This window comes from Mus pahari, chromosome 6 (assembly GCF_900095145.1).
Source record: "Mus pahari chromosome 6, PAHARI_EIJ_v1.1, whole genome shotgun sequence".
Classification (NCBI taxonomy): Eukaryota; Metazoa; Chordata; class Mammalia; order Rodentia; family Muridae; genus Mus; species Mus pahari.
Genome location: NC_034595.1, coordinates 71,199,848 through 71,217,764, shown reverse-complemented (window position 1 = coordinate 71,217,764; position 17,917 = coordinate 71,199,848). Strand labels below are relative to the sequence as shown.

Sequence of the window (17,917 nt, the reverse complement as noted above, 5' to 3'; positions counted from 1 at the left end):
CCACACAGGAAGCAGACTGCAAAAAAAAGCATGAAACTTACCCTCCTTCGAAGATCTTGACCCTCGCCGGCTCGCCTCGCTTGGGAGTGGGAGTACCTTCCTCTGCCTTCCCTTGCTTTTCTTCCTTTTCCACTCTAGCTGGGTCTTTCTGGCTCTCTGGGGAAACCAGCGACGGGAGGTGCACCTGAACTCCGTGGGGAAGACAGAACCAAGACTGGTTAGCCTTGCCTACTGGGTCAGGGGCATCCACATGGCCTCTGGTTTTCACTCAACACCCCTCTACAGACTCAAGGACTGGCCACAAGAGACCAAGTCTCCTCTAAGCTATGTTTTGACCCCCCTCTCAAGATCATTTTCCCCTGAGACGCACGGTCAGGTCTTTGTGTTCTATGCTATGGGGTCTTTGGGGGATATGTCTCATTCACCTTAGTCACTCCAGTACTTAAAATAGGGATCAAAAAGACAAATAATGCTGAAGAAATAGGTGAAAGCTTGGCTCTATACTCATGTATAACCGTGGTGTTCTCATGGTCAGATTGGAAAGCCAAAGCAATCTACTTGGTAAAGGGCGTGGCTCCAGCAATGCACAGGTCTCCTGCTTCCGGCACCAGCCCTCCTGAGCCAACACCGAAGGCCACCGGGATATTCACTCTCTGTAGAACAATGGGCTGCAGGGAGAACTGGCTCTGTGGGGAGGGTGGACACTCACTGTAAACTTCCATCATTTTCCAGGTTCCTGAGAATATATTCTGTAAATCTGAGGCAGGGGGGTGGGAATGTACATCTTTACATAGGATTCTTGTGCCCATGGAGCTGAGATAAGGGGCACCTTGGGGACTAGGAGAAGTGAGTTCCAATGCCAAATAGATCACCAGAGGCTGGAATAGCCTCAGATAGACTACTACACCCTCTGGGATTTGAAACTAAGAAAGCCTTAGGCCATTAAAAAAAAAAGATTTATTTTTAATTGTGGTGTGTGTGTGTGTGTGTGTGTGTGTGTGTGTGTGTATCTATGTATACACGTGCACAGAAAAGAACAGGCATCAGATCCCCTGGAGCTGGACTCACAGGTGATTGTGAGCCACTTCATGTGGGTGCTAGGAATCTAAACTCTGTAAGAAGAGTAAGCACCCTTGACTAAGGAGCCACCTCTCCAGACCTGGCTTGCACCATCCTAAAGATCCATTCAGAAACTGATTTCTGTGACTCGGTGACCCCACAGAAACTCTCCCAATGGGAGGGTAAATGGGAACCAAGTTCAGGTCTAGGCTGTGCTGGTGGAAGCCAAGCAGTGAGATTTCTGGACACACTCCACGTGTCCACCATGGCCTGCAGTCCACAGAGTGGCCGAGGGGTCCGTCACAGACAGGCACACTCCACGTGTCCACCATGGCCTGCAGTCCACAGAGTGGCCGAGGGGTCCATCACAGACAGGCACACTCCACGTTTCCACCATGGCCTGCAGTCCACAGAGTGGCCGAGGGGTCCATCACAGACAGGCACAGAGCTTCCCTTGCTGCCTGATGCCACTCTGGGGAGGCCAGAGGAGGTGGGATTGGGTGGCAATGCAGTTCCAGGAAACAGTGCCTAAACTGAGCAGGGTGGGGGCCCTAGGACTCATGGTAGCACTGAATAGTAATGTGGGTTGTGTTAGCTGGGGCATATACATAGCTTCACTTGTGAACACTGTTACCCACCCTCACAGCCTTGAGCTAAGTTAGCATCTCTCCTCATTTTCAGATGAAGAAACCAAGGCACAGGAAGGTTAGGTGAATGGCCCATGGTCACACAGCTGGATATGTGAAATAGTGGGCCTAAAACCTGGGCAGTTCAGTCCTTGCTCCCATTGTAGGGCTATGGCTATTAGAGTGAGGTCCATGGAGGGGGAAAAATGGAAGAAAAAGCATAAGAAATGACTCCAAGATGGATGGTTATGCAAGCATGGGTCTCTTCAGGATCTAAATGCAGAAGATCAAACTCAATGTGACGAGGACTATACTAAAGATGACAGCTAAGCTAGGTTTCCTCGTGCTTAGATAAATGACATTTTCATAATGGCTAGGGGAAGACACTAGCTACAAGGTGACAACTGTCAGTGGAGTGTGCAGAAGAGCTTAAACTGTAACCAAGTACAGATTGGGTGGCGCTGGGGTTGGCAGGGGGTGAACCTCCCATTACTGGAGACATGCAAGGAAGGGAATGGGGGTTGTAGAAAGGCCTCAGCTTACAGACCATGCAGTTATATTAATGTGTGACATTTGTGTACTTTGGGCAGGAAAATTTAAACTCTAAGGAGGTTTCAGCTCATTTTATGAAAGCAGCAGGATGAAAAATGACTGTCAAATTTAGAGATGAGAAACCAACACTTCTGTTGTCTTATATACCTCTGACACCTCTCATCAGGGAATAGGAACAGTTCAGACCTGTTTCAAAGGATTTTGGAGTGAGCTCTAGTTCTGAATCTGATCTTTGTCATTTACTGTGTGGCCTTGTGTAAGTTACTTAGCCTCTCTGAACTTTGATCTATTTACCTACTGTACCCTAGTTTCCCAGGGTGTTATGAAAACAAGAGTAAAGTTTAGCACAGTATCTGGCACACAGCAGGTGTATTTCCAATGTAATTATGCCAGCATCTTGGCAACAGCCACAGTTTATGGCAGCAACACCAGAAGTGGAGATCCCGTTCAGAGATGTCTGAGGGCTGACAAAGACATCAGAGAATAAATTTGGAAAGCAGTTTGTGAAGACTATCCAGCTGAGCTCAGTCACTTCTGATATGGCTTTCACCTCATGATGAAAGCAGACTGTATAAGCATCCGGGAAGCTGCAGACACAGGTCTGCTCTCAGGTCTAGAAAAGGAGTCTCGTTCCAGTATCTGTGTGGGATTTGGTCAAAGCACCTGGTTGCAACAGGTACATGTGGATGTCATTAAAATTGCAATTATCTTTCAAAAATGTCATTCCTCAAGTAACAATGAGAGAGAGAGAGAGAGAGAGAGAGAGAGAGAGAGGAGAATGGAGACAAAGAAAAGGAAAGGAAAGGAAAGAAAAGAAAAAAGAAAAGAGAAGAAAAAAGAAAAGAGAAGAAAAAAGAAATACTCTTTTCATCCAGCTAGGTCTGCTTAGTTCAAATTCTGGAATTGCCAAATGTTTGCCCCAAGTCCTTGATCTCGTTCAGCCTCTGAGCCCAGGTTCCCTCAGCTGTACAATGGATGAGGTGATGCCGCCTTACAAGGGGAGGTGAGAAGTGACCTAGGTTCCAGGACCCAGCACAGGGCTTGGCACCCAGAAGACCACTGCTCCCTCCAAAAATTCCAGGCATGATCTGAACGTGAAAAGTCCCCATATAACCTGATGCTGTTTGGGACGGTTGTTCAACCATTAGGAGGTGTACCCTCACTGGAGGAATAGAGTGTCTATTGTGAGGACCTTAAGGATTTATAGCTGGGCTCCGCCCCTTATTCATTCTCTGCTTCCTGAATGTGGAGGCAATGCCACCAGCCAACTTCTAAACGCCTCTTCTGCCTCTGCCATGGCTTCCTGGCTACTATGTATTGTATACTTCTGAAATTATATGTCAAAATAAATTCTTTCTCTTAGGTTACTTTTGTCAGGGTATTTTGTCACACTGGGCCAGCACAGGTCCTGGCCTGAAGCTTTAGGTTGGCCTTGCCTGTGTAAAAGTGTTGTCTTTTTTATGCAAATTGGAATTTCTGAGTTTCAAATCTGTTAAATTATATGGGAAACTTTATTGCATACCTCCTTAAGAAGCCCAGGTCAGAGGCAATGGAAGAATAAATATGAGTTGCATTGAAAGCCTACTGCTAATCTACAGCACAGACATCTTAGATTGTGACATTGTCTCCTAGAGGTGGAGGGATTTGCTGCAGCCCAGTTTTATGCACCATCTTACAGGGAAGGATTGCTTTAGGAGTGGATTGTGTTAAATGTGGAAATGAGACAATTTTAAAGGGTAGTAGAGACAACCCCCCCCAGCAGATACAGATAAAATTTAAAAAGCAGAAAGAAACTAATAAGATGATAGAGAACCACATGGGAAAGGGCTGGAATAAAGTTCTAAAATTGCCCAAAGCATCCCCACCAATTTTCCCAACTTTGTTCTTTAGAGAATCACTCTATAACTTCCTGAAACTGATTTTTTCAATTTTATAGTAGAAATTTCTGGAAAAGTAGCAGCATTTTGCTGATAGCATTTTTGCGGGTATGTTAGGGACACAAGGGCAGAGAAGCTCAGTGAACATGTTTTCTTATGAGGTCAAGACTCCCAGAGAGAAAAACCTGCCTGCCTCCCACCCCAAGCTGGCTTTATTTCTACAAACTTAGCATCAAGACAATGTGGCTTTAAAAGCTCAACATAAGCTTTTGCATTACTTGGTGGCTAGAACAAGGCAGAACTTACCTCTGTCATGCGGGGTTTTCGAGAGTTGGATGGAACCAGCCTTCCTGCCTCAGGATGCGGAGCTGTGGCCATAGTATATGTCTCTTTGCTCACCTTCTGCTTAGATCGCAGGAGGGACAAAGCAGCTTTAGTGGAAACCCCTGGAAGGTTGGGGTTGTACAAACTTATGCACCAACCAGCGTAAACAGAGGACCTCCTATCTGCGTGCTGGATGTGATTTGGCTTAATGTAGTTTAAATAGCACCAACTGACATTAGTGGTTGTGTGGAGGCTGGGGAACTGCAGTACCTTCTTTGAGTCCGTACCTTCTTGCAATTTGGCTGGTTTAGGGGAAGTATCTGACAGAGGCAGAGAACTAGGGGGTGCCAGGGGAGGGAGGTCAGTCTGTTCCTTTGGATCTTCTTTCTTTACACTCAGTGGAGGCAGACCTCTTCGGTGAACTTTGCTAGACGGTTGGGCATATTCCTTCAAAGCTTCTGAGCCTGGGGCTGTCCCATGGGACAATGTGGAATGAGAGAGGGGAGAAAGTTCTTTTGGGTCGGATACATCTGAAGACAAGCTGGACAGTGTTTCTGCCTCCCTCCTGCTCCGGCCCTGGCTGCCCACATGGGGTTTCTCTGTCTTCTTCCTGTCCTCTGTACTTGTCAGCACGACACTACAGGTACTCACAAGCTCCAGTTTTTCATCTGCCTTGGAAGCTTCCTCCTCCTTTACCCTTTTCTGCTGCTGGGTTTCCATGGTAAGTTCAAGACTGCCAGCTGGGGAAAGGACGCGCTTGCTTCCACTGGCTGTGGATGAGCACCCCTCCAGGCTCAGGATACCCTCAGAAGACAGTGAAGTGCCTTTCCTTTCAGGTACTCTCAGATACGGTGTCTGGTAACCTCTGTTTTGTTCCTTGCTTATGCTCGATGGCCCAGGCTCAGCCTCATATACATCAGCCCCACAAACAGACATACTTTTGGAGGAGGATTCCTCGTACTTGGTAAGAGCCGTGCTTGCTGAGCTACCCGGAGACTGTGTGACCAAGATCTGAGACAAAGTGGTGTACATGGCACTTCCATAGGATGGCATGTGGGTCTGGATTCGGACAGGAACAACCAGAGACACCATAGCATCTGGGCAGGCAGGCAGGGCCAGTGGTGGGGCTGATGTGGGAACTGGGGAGGTAGCTTGGGGAGTCACAGGAGGCAGCTGGATGTCACTGCTATATTCTGTGCTGCTGGAAGGGCCAGGAGGTCCTGTTGCCAGAGGGGACAGGCTGGTTTTGACTGGGGGCAAGTGGCTTTCTATTTCACCAGGGAGCTGCAGTGCAAACTGGGATTGCAGAGGGAGAAAATATCCGGAGAGGGTTGAGGGGGCAGGGCATGGCATGGGGAGAAAGGAAGGGGGCTGCTGGAAGGGGATATCTGCAGTGTGAGGCAGGAGCTGAGGGAGATGGAGCTGGCTGGGGTGTAGCACAGTAGGCTGTAGAGGAAGTGGTGGGGCTTGGAACAAGGAAGGTGGGAGTGGGGGCATGGAGTATGGGGAGGAGAGGAGGCCGGCCAAAGCTTGTGTGGGGAAGAACTCAGAGGGCTGTTCTTGCTCCTGAGGCAAGAGCTGTTGCAAGGAGAAGAGAGAGACTGGAGGGGGCAGCTGGGTGCCAAGAGGTTGGAACACTTGCAGAGCTTCAGAGTAGGGTGGGCTGGCTCCCAGTGGGGGCCTGTCCTGCATCTGGCTTTTGCCCCCTGAAGGCCCACCTTGCGTAGTGCCCACAGAGATCTGGGGCACAGAGCTTTTGGTGGAAGGCTTGCTGGCTGCGGGCTCCTCACTGCTCTCTTGTTTTCCCTTGGGAGCGGCCTCCAGCTCCGCTTCTGGAGGTCTGTTCAGGGAGGCCTGTCTTACCAGAAAGCATTTTCTTCTTTCCGGCGGGGCGGCTGGGGGTGGCGGAGCTGCAGGCACTGCTACAGAAGGTCCTGTAGGGGACAAGCTGCCATAGTCAAAGGATTTGCTTCGGGTCTCAGTCATGTGTGTGGGATGGGGCACATTGGGGCTCTGCTCGGAGGCGGACCTTCTCATCTCTCGGGCATGTGGATGGTGGCTGGGGACGGTCAGCATGTGCGAGCCCAAGGTTTTGGAGCGGGTGTCGGATAGGGGTCCAGGGGTCTCAACTTTTCCGTGGTCTTCCCTGTCGAATGAAGCCGAGCGGCTGGAGCCACTCAGAGAAATGCTGCTCTCCTGGCTTGGGCTTCGAGACAGAGGCACGGAGGACTCAAAGCTGGACTCCCCTGAGGACTGTGCCATCTCAGCCAGGCGGAGTCTCTTTTTCTTGGGTGGCAGCTTCTCCGCTGGGAGCTGTGCCAGTGTCTGGCTGCGCTGGGGCCACTGGAACTCTTCTGTCTTCTCAGGCTCCTTTGGGGGCGGCTCAGGCTCTGTGTCGGGCCTGTCCGGTTCTTCTGTCACAAGGATCTCTGGAACCTGAATGTTGGGCTGCCGGACCAACCTCGGCTGCAGGGAGTGAGCCGAACGTCCATGCGGGGCAGGTTGTGGGGATGAGAACTGGGCCAGGGGTTTGTCTTCCTCCAGGCCACTGGGCTGCTCCGGTGGGTCAGACTTCTCGAAGGAGCTGGTGTGCTGGATGACGGAAATTTCTTTGGACATTGTTCTCCTCTCCTTCCCTGGTTCTGACCCAGGTCCCGGCTTGGGAGTCCTGGGCTGGAAGCTCGTGGGTCCCTCTAAAGAGGGCACTGATTTGCTTGCTTCTGCTGGTGACTTGGTGGACTCCAGGGGACGGTTATGAGCTGTTTCTGATGGGCCAGGGCTGCCAAAGGCAGGTGGCTCCTCCTCATCTCCAAGGCTCTTTTCCTTCCGTCTTTTTCTCAGCGGAGTGAGTTCCAAGGTGGCCCCCAGTTTATAATGCATCATCTGGGACCAGGGCTCAGGCTCAGCCTGAGTCTTTTCCACTTCATGAGCACCTGCAGAGTGGGCTTTTGTGATCTGGAGCTCAGAGCAGTAGTACTTCTTATGAGCTTCGTAATTATCTCTCTTTTTGTACCGAGCACCGCAGATGGTACATTCATAGTTCACGCCTTTTGTTTTGAACCCCTTCTTGGTCTTTTTGGTAAGGTCGCTTTCCTTGGGTTCTGGTTCATCGGAGGGTTTGGCGGTGGGGTCTTTGCTGCTCGGTCCAGGCTCCTCGGAACTGTACTCGCCCCCCAAAGGTAATTCAATAGCTGGCTGGCGTTTTAGCATCCGTGGGTGGGAGGTAAACACGGGAGTGTTGCGGCTGGGGACCTCGGGGTCAGCGATGTGGTCATCAAAGGAGTAACTACCACGGAAGGTGTGGTGGTGGGTGCTGATGGTGCAGGCGGCAGAAGGCATCGAGTGGCTTCTCAGGAGAGGCACAGGGTGCGTGGAGCTGGATGGGTGCTGGAGGCTCAGCAGTGATGGTTCCTGCTTTGTCTTCTCCCCATGGGATGATAGTGAGTCCCGGTAGAGGCTGGATTTCGGGGACTCCACGCTGCTGCGCCTGGTTAGAGAGCTCCTCCTGGGCTTCACACTGTCGATCTCACTGGTGTCCACCACGGCTTCATTGATGGTGATGAGCTTAGTGATATGCTCAATCACTTGTGTCCTGGGCACAGACAAAGGTACCAAGCTGGGCTTGTCTTCAGAGGACAGAGGCAGTAGGGGCTGGGTGGAGGTGGATGCCAGCATGGAGGTCCGCTGCCCAATCCGTCCACACTTGCCGAAGATGATCTCTGCGTAGGACTTTGCATTGGTGTTGGGGGGGCTGACCTGCTGCTCAGCGCTCTCAGAGCGTGAGAAATACCCAGACTCCGTGCTGCCTTTGCTCCCGGGGCTCAGGAACGTCTGCTCCTCGATCAGCTTCTTCCTCTCACTCAGGCGGAGTGCCAGCTTCTGCTTGATGGTGTGTGTGTCTTCCGGTTTATGGCTCAGGGGATGTTCCGATGAGGCTTCTGCAAATGGGGCGGGGTCCTCTAGTGATGGTCCAGTGCTTGACTGGGAGAGGGAGCAGCGTTCCTGGCTGGAACCGTGGCTCCCGGAGCTGTACAAACTACTTGAGAGCAGGGGGTGCTTGGATTTGGGGAGAACATCTGTGGAGGGACCTGATGTGGCACCAGTTTCCTCCTCAGAGTCCGTGCTTTCTCCCTCGGTGGGCTCCTCAAACTCTTCCCCGGGGATCCTCTCCATCTCCAGCCCAGGGGGGTACATCTCACTGCTGGAGCCAGAGGCCAGGCCAGCTTTGATACGGTGGGCATGGGACTTCCTGTGCTTATAGAGGTTACTCTTGGTCTTGAAGGAGAAGCCACAGGGGCCGCAGGGGTAGGGCCTCTCTCCTGTGTGTGAGCGAATGTGTTTCTGGAGCACACTGGGCTTGGCGCAGGGTCGGCTGCAGTATTGACATATATACTTGCCTGGCTTCTGCGGTTTCCTCTCTTTCTTGTGTGTCTCTTCTGCAGGCTTCAGGGAGACCTGTGAGGGGCGAGGCACAAAGACCTTAGGGATGCCAGGCAGCTCCTCAGGAGGAAGGAGAGAAGCATGGGATGGGAGGAGCTGGCTCTGTGGATGCAGCCCGGGGGCCACAAAGGAGCCCGAGGGTCCAGGTCTCATGGGGTCAACCAGCTGCCACGTGGACCCCTCGAGGAGATGCTCTGGCTTGCCGGGGGACATGAATGCTGGTGTCAGAGGGTGCTGCGGAAGCTGAGAGATGTGGACCGAGGCCTCGATGGACGGCCTCCGGGCAGGCTTCTGCTGCTGGCCCGTTTTCTCCTGAGAGGGGCCTGAGAAAGGCTGAGGGGCTAGGAGCTCCTGGGTGGCACTCTCTGAGGGAGCAGTAGCGCCACTGCCTGGGTATGGAGTGCTGGAAGAAACACTAGTCTGAATTGCCTCTCCTTTGGTCAGCCGCTTCCGGGGACTTCCATCAGCCTTCTTGGTGCCCTTGATGCTTTGGTCAGGATCCATGACCTTCACAAGACTTCAGATGCTACTCAGGGAGTTTGGGGTAGGTCGCATTTATGAATAATCCAAGTGTCCCGAGGTGTCTAGCTTTGGCCACATTGGTCAAGTGCCATGGAAGCCAACCCCACGATGGTTTTGGGGCTGGGCTTTTTATCCCCCCAAGTGTCAGTGGCTGCAAGTGGACTCAGAGCAGTTCATATTGGTGTGGTGTAGCCCTCTACTCTGCAGACAGAAAGCATACTGGCATTTTTCTGCCTGAACACCTGTCTTGAAAATAGCATGGAAGATGTCAGTATTGCCATTGAGTGGGTTTGGGTGACAAGTGGCCCCCACGAGTCCCCTGTGTGCTATATGAACAGCTGAAGGTCGGAGACATCCATGTCCATGGGCCTGTCATCCCTAGACTGGGCCGGAGAGATGCCACAATGGATGCTGGGCCGGCTCTCTTCTGCCTTTGAATTCTGTATTGAAGAATAGCAGCCTCAGAGGAGAAATCACGGTCTTCTGTGAGGGAAAAAATACACACAACAGAGGAAAAGGATTTACTGAGGCTGTCCACAGGCTGGGTGAATGGAGTGCAGTTAAAGCTGGCTAAGACTTCTTAAAAACTAGCCAGAGACATTCAAACAGGATGCTGCACCTCCAAATCCCCACTCATACTACACCAATGCCTCCACAGGGCCAATGCTTCTGACACTGTCTTATGGGGTTTCTGGGGGCTAGAGGCCTGGGTCCCTAACCCTGCCCTGTGACCCTGGGCTTGCCAAGTCCCTGCTGTGAATCTGGAATAAGGGTAGTAGCAGGTCCCGTCAGAACTGCTCCTGTAGCCTGCAGAAGAACACCATTCGGAAATGGATAAAGATGCTGCTGAGGGGGATACAGATGGTGCTGGATGGGTGAGAGGTAAGAAGTGCCTGAGGATGCTGCAATGAGCTTTCCAAGGGATAGATTGTTAACAAAGACACTCTGGCCCCAGATCTGCATAACCTTGAGAAATATTACTCATATTTGCCCCCATGCGAATCCCTATCTTGTGTTTCTGGGCAAAGCAGTAAAGGTTGGGACATAGCCCGTGGTGACTCACACTGAACCTGGCTGTGACCACCAGATTGATACAAACACTCCTAAGGAAATGGGAGATTTTCTAGAGAGTTCCTCTAGCTTTGCAAGTGTGTGTGTGTGTGTGTGTGTGTGTGTGTGTGTGTGTGTGTGTGTGTATTTATCCATGTCCTGTAACTCACTCTGTGAATCAGGCTGGCCTCAAACTCAGAGACCCACTTGCTTCTACCTCCCAAGGTCTGAAACTAAAGGCATATGGGACCAACCAGTCAGGGCCACATGGGCCCTCTGAATTTAGGACTGGCACCCTCTGCATCTTGCTTTACCATATTGTAGGACAGGTGTTGTTGCCAGGGTCTTGGAAGGGCAATTCAGACTGAAGATATGGATGCTGAACATCAAAAATTCATGACTCGGGAATTTCTCAGCCTTCGATTACATCAAATTCAGATGTGGTGTGAGCAAGGTATTGTCTACTCTTTAGGAGAATCTAGCTGACCCTGTGACCCAGAGACGTGAAAAGCAAGTCTCTTTCCCACTTTACTTAGTTCTGAGCATGATTCAAGTGACAGAAAAAGCCACTTCTTACATGACTAATGGGCACATTGTATAAATCTCCACAACAATGGACCAGTGCTTCAGGGTTCAAACTATGGAGGGGAAAAATGTGCTCTAGAGATTAGCCACAGAAAAGGTTCATGTCATTCACCACTGAGGCCATGGGACCTCAGAAGCCAACTGACAACCATGAGGAGAATTTGGTTTCCAACAGCTAATTGGCTAACATATCAGGCTAGTCAGCTCCTATTCTGGAAGCTTCCATAGGATCATCTATTGAAACAATCCAATAAGGAAGCTCTCAGAGCTCACTGGAACTAGAGTCACCAAGATCTCAGGGTTAATCGTGTAACATCAACAGGCTCAAGGCCAGGTGGCTGGGATCCCGAAGGTAGTGGGAAAGCTCCTTTGATATCTAGTGCTATAACCACATGGTCAGGGTCTGGTGTGGACATTCTGAACCAGAGGGAGCCAGGAACTGGGCTCTGTCAGGCCAGATAGGCCACTCACACTGTCAGGACACCAGCTGGAATCTATTTCAGACTCTAGGTTGAGGTGCCAGGGCTATTGCCCAAGTGAGATAAAACTGAGGTGACAGAAGACAAGAGCTTTATGCCCAGGGAGCTGCTATGCCAACCTAACCCCGGAGGTTAAGTTGGAGGCTCCAACAAGGTTCTTTGCTAATAATGAACTTACACACACACACACACACACACACACACACACACACACTCACACACATGCACACCCAGTATACCAAAGTGTGGTCACAAGTTTTACTGTCAATAAAACATGATAATTTCAAATTGCCAAGAAAGTGAACCTTGCCACTTTCAATATCTGGAAATCCAGGAATCAAGACCACAGGCCAGACAGGATATGAACAGCAAATGTTCTCACTTCGTGACACACCAGATTATCAGCTCCCTCCAGAGCCGTTCACACTCGTGTGTGTGGAGTCCTCACTTAGGAAGGAAAGTAAAAGTGAGACAGTACAGGTGTGAGTATATTGGCCTGGAGAGTCAGGGCGAGGCAGTCAGAGAGCCACCGAAGGAAGCTGGATCAGAATGAGGTCAAGGCCAAGCAAGGGTGGCCTCTGGTTGGGAATGAAAACACAACCATGACTGGAATCCCTCCCAGAAGCCATTTGTCCTTCTTAGTATAGAAAACTCCACCTTTGATTGATCTACAGTCATCTAGTTACAGCCTGTTCTTTCCCAGGTTCCTTTGCCCCGGCCCTGGCCTACAGAACAAGCGCTTGGCTTCCACTTGCCAGTTTTCTCAGGGAGGAACGTGGTGCAGGATGGTGACTTCCCACTTGATGGATGAGGAATCGCTTAAGGGACAATGAATGGGCAGGATGGAAATGAATGAATTTGCTCCAGCAGCAAATCATAACTCTTTGGCGAAGCAGCAGTTACTGGCCCCTTTGAGCAGCTGAGCACTAACCCCACTGGGGTGGTTGCTAATCTCTGAGTTTTTCCCAGCTCTCCTTGGCTTGTGGCTCCTTATGTCTTCAAACATATGTGGAGCAACCACATTGGCTCCAATGGAATCACTTCACACTAACATCTGTCTTTCCTTTCTCTTGCTTCTGCCTGGATCACCCATAATAGACCCTTATCAGGCTAGCCACAAAGTCCCTCTTGCCATGAAAGACAGTCTATTCACAGGTGCCAGGAATAGAATCTGGCTGTCTTATGTCCACCAGAGTCTCATCTTGTATCTTGATCTTCAGTGAGGCTTAAGGTATCTGCACAAAGTTAGTAGCCAAGGAGTTTTCCTTATTGGCTTATGCGAGTTCTCTACCAGTCTCCTCCTCTATGACCCTAAGTTTCATGGCTATACTTGTGTTTAGCATGCAAGCTATTTGTTCCACCTCATTCTTTTAAGACTTATGTCCTCCCCTCCCCAAGTTGTTCCTCTCCAAAACTACCCCACTGCTCACTGTGGAAGAGAGAACCCTTGGTGATTAGCTTCACCAAGCTAGGGTGTGTCTCCCTTTTCAGGACCTCTATGTAGCTCCTCTTTGCAGAGAGTCTGAACCAATGGCATTTAGTCCTATCATAAGTGGGTCCCAGGCTCTTGGCTTCTTCTGCCTTCCTACATTGCCTTTGCATTCTGCTATACCAAAGGCAACGAACCATACAGGCTGCCTGGAGGAAGAAGAGCTTCAGCCGGGCCTTAAATGATGGGACACCATTGAGTTAGATCTGGAAGAAGGGAAGTGGTTTAGAGGGAGGTGCATGTGCAAAGAAAGCTTAAGAGGTTGAATGTGGACACAGGATGTTGAGATTTGGGGATCTGGTACCCAGAGTGTCAAGGAGGAGGGCTTCATGCTGCCCTGGGGTAGGTTCCAGACTTTGGGATGAGTTCCTGCATATTCCCACCTCAGTCCCAACTGTGAGTGCTCAGTGGTATCTCACATGTGCCTTAACAAAACCGTGGTCACTGACTCCAGGAAAGAGGAAGTCTTTATCACCAAGGTGTGCTGGAGGATCTGGTCCAGGTTTCTGGGGTGATGCCCCCTCACGTTCCCTAATGCAGCACTGTGTGTATCTGTGTATATATGTGGGCATGCATGCCATCTGTGAATGTGGGGGGCCTAGGAAAGATTGTGGGGGTCAGTCCTGGGTTCAAACTCAGAATGTTTCTCAACCAGTAGCTCAAAGCTCTCGTTCTTTAAGTCACTTAAGTTTGTATACTGTTTGTATAGAAGGAAGTGAGTTGTGTCTGGTTGGGAACTGTCTTCCTGTTAGACCCAGGGACCAAGGTGACACTATTATTATCAGAGAGGTTGACATGGATGTCTCTGGTATTGACATGCAGAAATCAGAAACAAGACTCCCAGCCCTTATGAAGCTAGAACTTCATATAAAGCTAGAACTCTCTGTCCCGCTTACGTCACCCTGGGGCACTGGCACAGCGACAAGAGGCAGCGATGGCATACACTCAGGTTCTGAGTCTGGACTGGGCCCTAAATTCCTGCTCATGTCAGGACGGTCCTGAGGGATTTAAATGGATCAACTCATCTGTTCCTTACCACCAGCTGCCTTTACCACGCCTGTCTCACACATTAGGAAACCGAGGTACAAAATCACAAAGCTGCCAAGGTGCCGAGTCAGGGCTACAGGGGCCTTCTGCAACGGAGGCCCTGCAGGGCCTGGGCCACGCAGCCTGGCAGACAGGACTCAAGCTCTAACCCTGAGGGCAAAGCATGCCACTCCCAGCAGTCTTCCTTCCCGTCGTGAGGGCTGGCCTTATTAAGAACTTCTGTGTGTTCTCTTTTACCTGGAAAAGTGTCTGCCATGCTGATGTCTTGCTCCAGTGATGCTGAAAATGAGCCAGCATTGGGGTTGCAGCCCATATCAGCAGGGCCCCAGCAGAGCCCAGATGCTTGGGGCTAATTCTTCCACCAGGTTGCCTATTGTTATCCACCTAGTTAGCATGCTGCCCTCCTACCTTGTCATTTATTTTTATCTGCCTTCCCTAGAAGCATCCAAAGCGATGTCTGGACATCGAGAGAACTCAGTGGGCATTTGTGAACTTAAGCCGACCTACTTATCTTCAATGGGCCAGGAAGAGCCACTGAGGACACCCTGGGGAAGACTAGAACCTGTCAGGAGACCGGGTCAGACTTGTATCTTCTGGTTACTGTGCTCTGCCAGGACCACTGCCTGGAACAGATCTGGATTCTACAGCAGCCTGCATGCTTGTCAGCTTCTAGTAGGTCTCCAGCTGTCTTTTGACCACATTTTGTTTAAGTGACATTGGTACAAAAAGCTGCCTAGGTAGTTAGGGTTCTGCTATCTACCACAAAGGGCCATATATAGAACATGGAACAACAGGACCAGTGGCAAGATGGCTCAGTGGGTAGGGGTACTTGGTGCCAAGCCAGATTACCTGAGGTCAATTTCTGGAATCTACATGGCAGAAGGAGAGAACCAAGTTTCACAAACTGTCCATGGCACACATGTGCTCACAATATATACACAGTAGATAAGTGTGATAACTTTTTAATTAAGGAAAGAACACACTACAACATCACACACACACACACACACACACACACACACACACTCGAGCATACATACACACACAGGCATGTGGGTAGGTGCACAGGCATAGAAGCACACACATCCTATGAGTATACTAGAAGGGCAGGTCACTATTGCTTACTATGCCCTCAGTGAACAAGGGCACTTCCTACAGTCTTTCTCTTCATGCCTGTGTGGCAGGTGGACATCACTGTCCTCGAGTGGCAGGCAGCCATGACCACTCTGCAACATGTTTTATCTGCTCCATCTCAAATGTTACATGGACCTCCTCATACAGAGGTCAGTCCAACTGCAAACGGCCAAAGTCAACTCAGATGGGAAACAAGACCTCAACACAGAAGCTAAAACTATAAAACCCTTAGAAGAAAACATACAGGAAAAGCCTTGTAATGTTGGAACTAGGAATAATATTTTAAATGTAACACAAAGCAAAAAAAGTCAAAAAGATTAAACTGGACAGCATTGAGATCAGTGACTTCTGCATGTCAATGATCAAATCAGAAGAGGGTGAAAAGCCTGCAGACTGAGAGGACATATCTGCAGTTATATCTCTGACAGAGCTAGTTCCATGCAGTAAAGAATGCCTACGAATCAGCTACAACAAAAGCGAGGACTTCTGCTTTTAAAATGACCAAAGGACTCCAGCAGACATCTCTGAAGTTCTTCAAATGACCAATAAGCACAGGGAAAGATGCCTAGCATGTCTGATTATTAGAGAAAAGGAACTCAAGTCCAGAATCCAATCCCCTCTCACCCATGTTAGGATAGCTTCTATCAAGAAAGAAAGGAAGAGTGTGAAATGGCTCAGCAGGTAAAGCACATGCCGAGATCAGGTCCCTAGCACCCACATAAATGTCAGGCAGGCTGTCTGTAATCCCAGACCTCAGGAGGTGGAAACTGAAGACCCCCAGGACAGACTGGTGAGATTAGCCCAATATGCAAGCTCTGAGTTCAAATGGGAGATCATGCCTCCCCCTCCCCCGCCATCTCTACCTCCCCGGCACTGAAATGACAGGTGCACAGCTCCTTTTCTAGCTCTTTATGTGGGAGCTGAAAATCCTAACTGAGGTCCTCATGCTTGTGCAACAATCATATCACCCATCGGGTCATCTCCTGAGCCCCCAAACAGCAATGCTTTTAATAGGATCGAAAAGGAGCTCATCTCAACAGCCAGTCTGATGGTGCCATGAAGTTTTTCTCCTGTGTGACTCTGATATCCAATTCTAGGTTTTACATTTAAGTCTTTAATAGACTTTGAGTTGATTTTTGTAGGTGTGGTGTAAGGTAAGGCTTCAGTTTCATTCTTCCATATGTGGATATCCAGTCCCACAATCACATTGTGCATTCCTGGCAAAAGATGGGTGGCCATAAATGTATGGGTTTATTTTGAGATCTCTATTCTGTTTCACTGGTCTATATGCCTAATACTGTACTGCTTTGATTACTGTATCTTTGTAACATAATTTGCAACCAAGAGGTGTAATGTTTCCAGCTTTCTTATTCTTCAGGATTTAGTTTTTCATACGGATTTTCATTTGTGGTTCCATATATATATATAAAATCTATTCCTGTAAAGAACATGTTATATGCTCTACACCAAATCTGTAGATTTCTTAGGACGGTATGGACATTAAACAACATTAATGCTTCCAGTTCATGAACATGAGATGTCTTTACATTTGGGTCTTCAATTTTTTTTAATCAGCATTTTTTTTTTTTTTGGTTTTGGTATATAACTCTTTTTCCTTGGTTAAGTTTATTCCTAACTATATTATTGTTTTGTGTACTACTGCAAATGATATTGTTTTCCTACTTTACTTTTAAGATAGATCATTGCCAGTGTATAGACAAGTAACTTATTTCTGTGATTTTGTATATTGAAGGCTTACTAAATTTATTATATGTAATAATAATTAGTGCATGATGGGTACATGCTACTATGCATGTATGGTAGCTGGGGGGGGCAATTTTATGTAGCCAGTCCTCTTCTCCACTTTTACATGGGTTCTAAGGATAGAATCTACGTTTCTAGCCTTGGGTAGCAAGCATCTTTACTAAGCCATCTCACCAGTCCTCAATGTAGAACAGAACACAGTGTATCTATCTAGACTATCTGGTCTACCTGAAGTAGAATACCTTGAATCTGTAAGGACTTGTCCACCTGAGATTGAATACTGTGTATCTGTGAAGTCTATCTGGTCTGCCTGAGGTAAAACCCTGTGTATCTGTGATGTCTATCTGCAGTAAAACACTGTATCTGTGAGGTCTGTCTATGGCAAACAGTATATAGTGTATCTCAGGTAGAACACAAGATCTCAAAATATAGGTATCTTGAGATCTCTCTTACCTAGCTGAGCTGGAACACTGTGTATTGGTGAAGTCTATATAGCTTATAGTACTGTCATTTGTTTCTATTTCTCCAGAATTCATATTGGATCCATGATTGAAAGCAGAGCATTAAAGCACGTAAAGAGAAAACCAACATGGTTACTCAGTAGGGAGCTACACAGTAAACCAACCACCTATCTACCATAAGCCCTAACATGAAACAACCAACTGGCACTAAGGATGGCAAAGCTCTGGGCCAGCAGAACCCACACTTTGTTTGCTACTTGGTTGGCAAAACCTAATGCTAAGCATACCTACCTCTGAATCAGAATTTCCATTCCTGGGGATATATTCTACCAAAATATATGTATTTGTATACTAAAGATAATAACAAAAATACAGCAATTTTCTTCAGCAAAAACATGGGAATAATCTAAATGGCAATAGCAAATCAAATGGGTAAATAAATGTTGGTATTCACACTGTAATTATTACATAGTAATAGAAAAGAACAAAGCAGTGGTATAAGCATTAA

General features: G+C 48.8%; 1 protein-coding gene across 3 annotated transcripts in view; it reads right to left on the bottom strand.

The window, feature by feature from the left end:
- The window catches only part of Hivep3 (human immunodeficiency virus type I enhancer binding protein 3), a 396,986-nt gene that overhangs the window by 29,267 nt on the left and 349,802 nt on the right, over positions 1 to 17,917 (bottom strand). For all 3 annotated transcript variants that reach the window (XM_029539622.1, XM_021200432.2, XM_029539623.1), the window contains 2 exons: positions 4,421 to 9,883; positions 42 to 184 (listed from right to left, as the gene is read on the bottom strand). In XM_029539622.1, coding sequence (XP_029395482.1) covers positions 42 to 184; positions 4,421 to 9,382 — 5,105 coding nt within the window. In that variant the 5' untranslated portion in view covers positions 9,383 to 9,883. The remainder of the gene's footprint in view (positions 1 to 41; positions 185 to 4,420; positions 9,884 to 17,917) is intronic.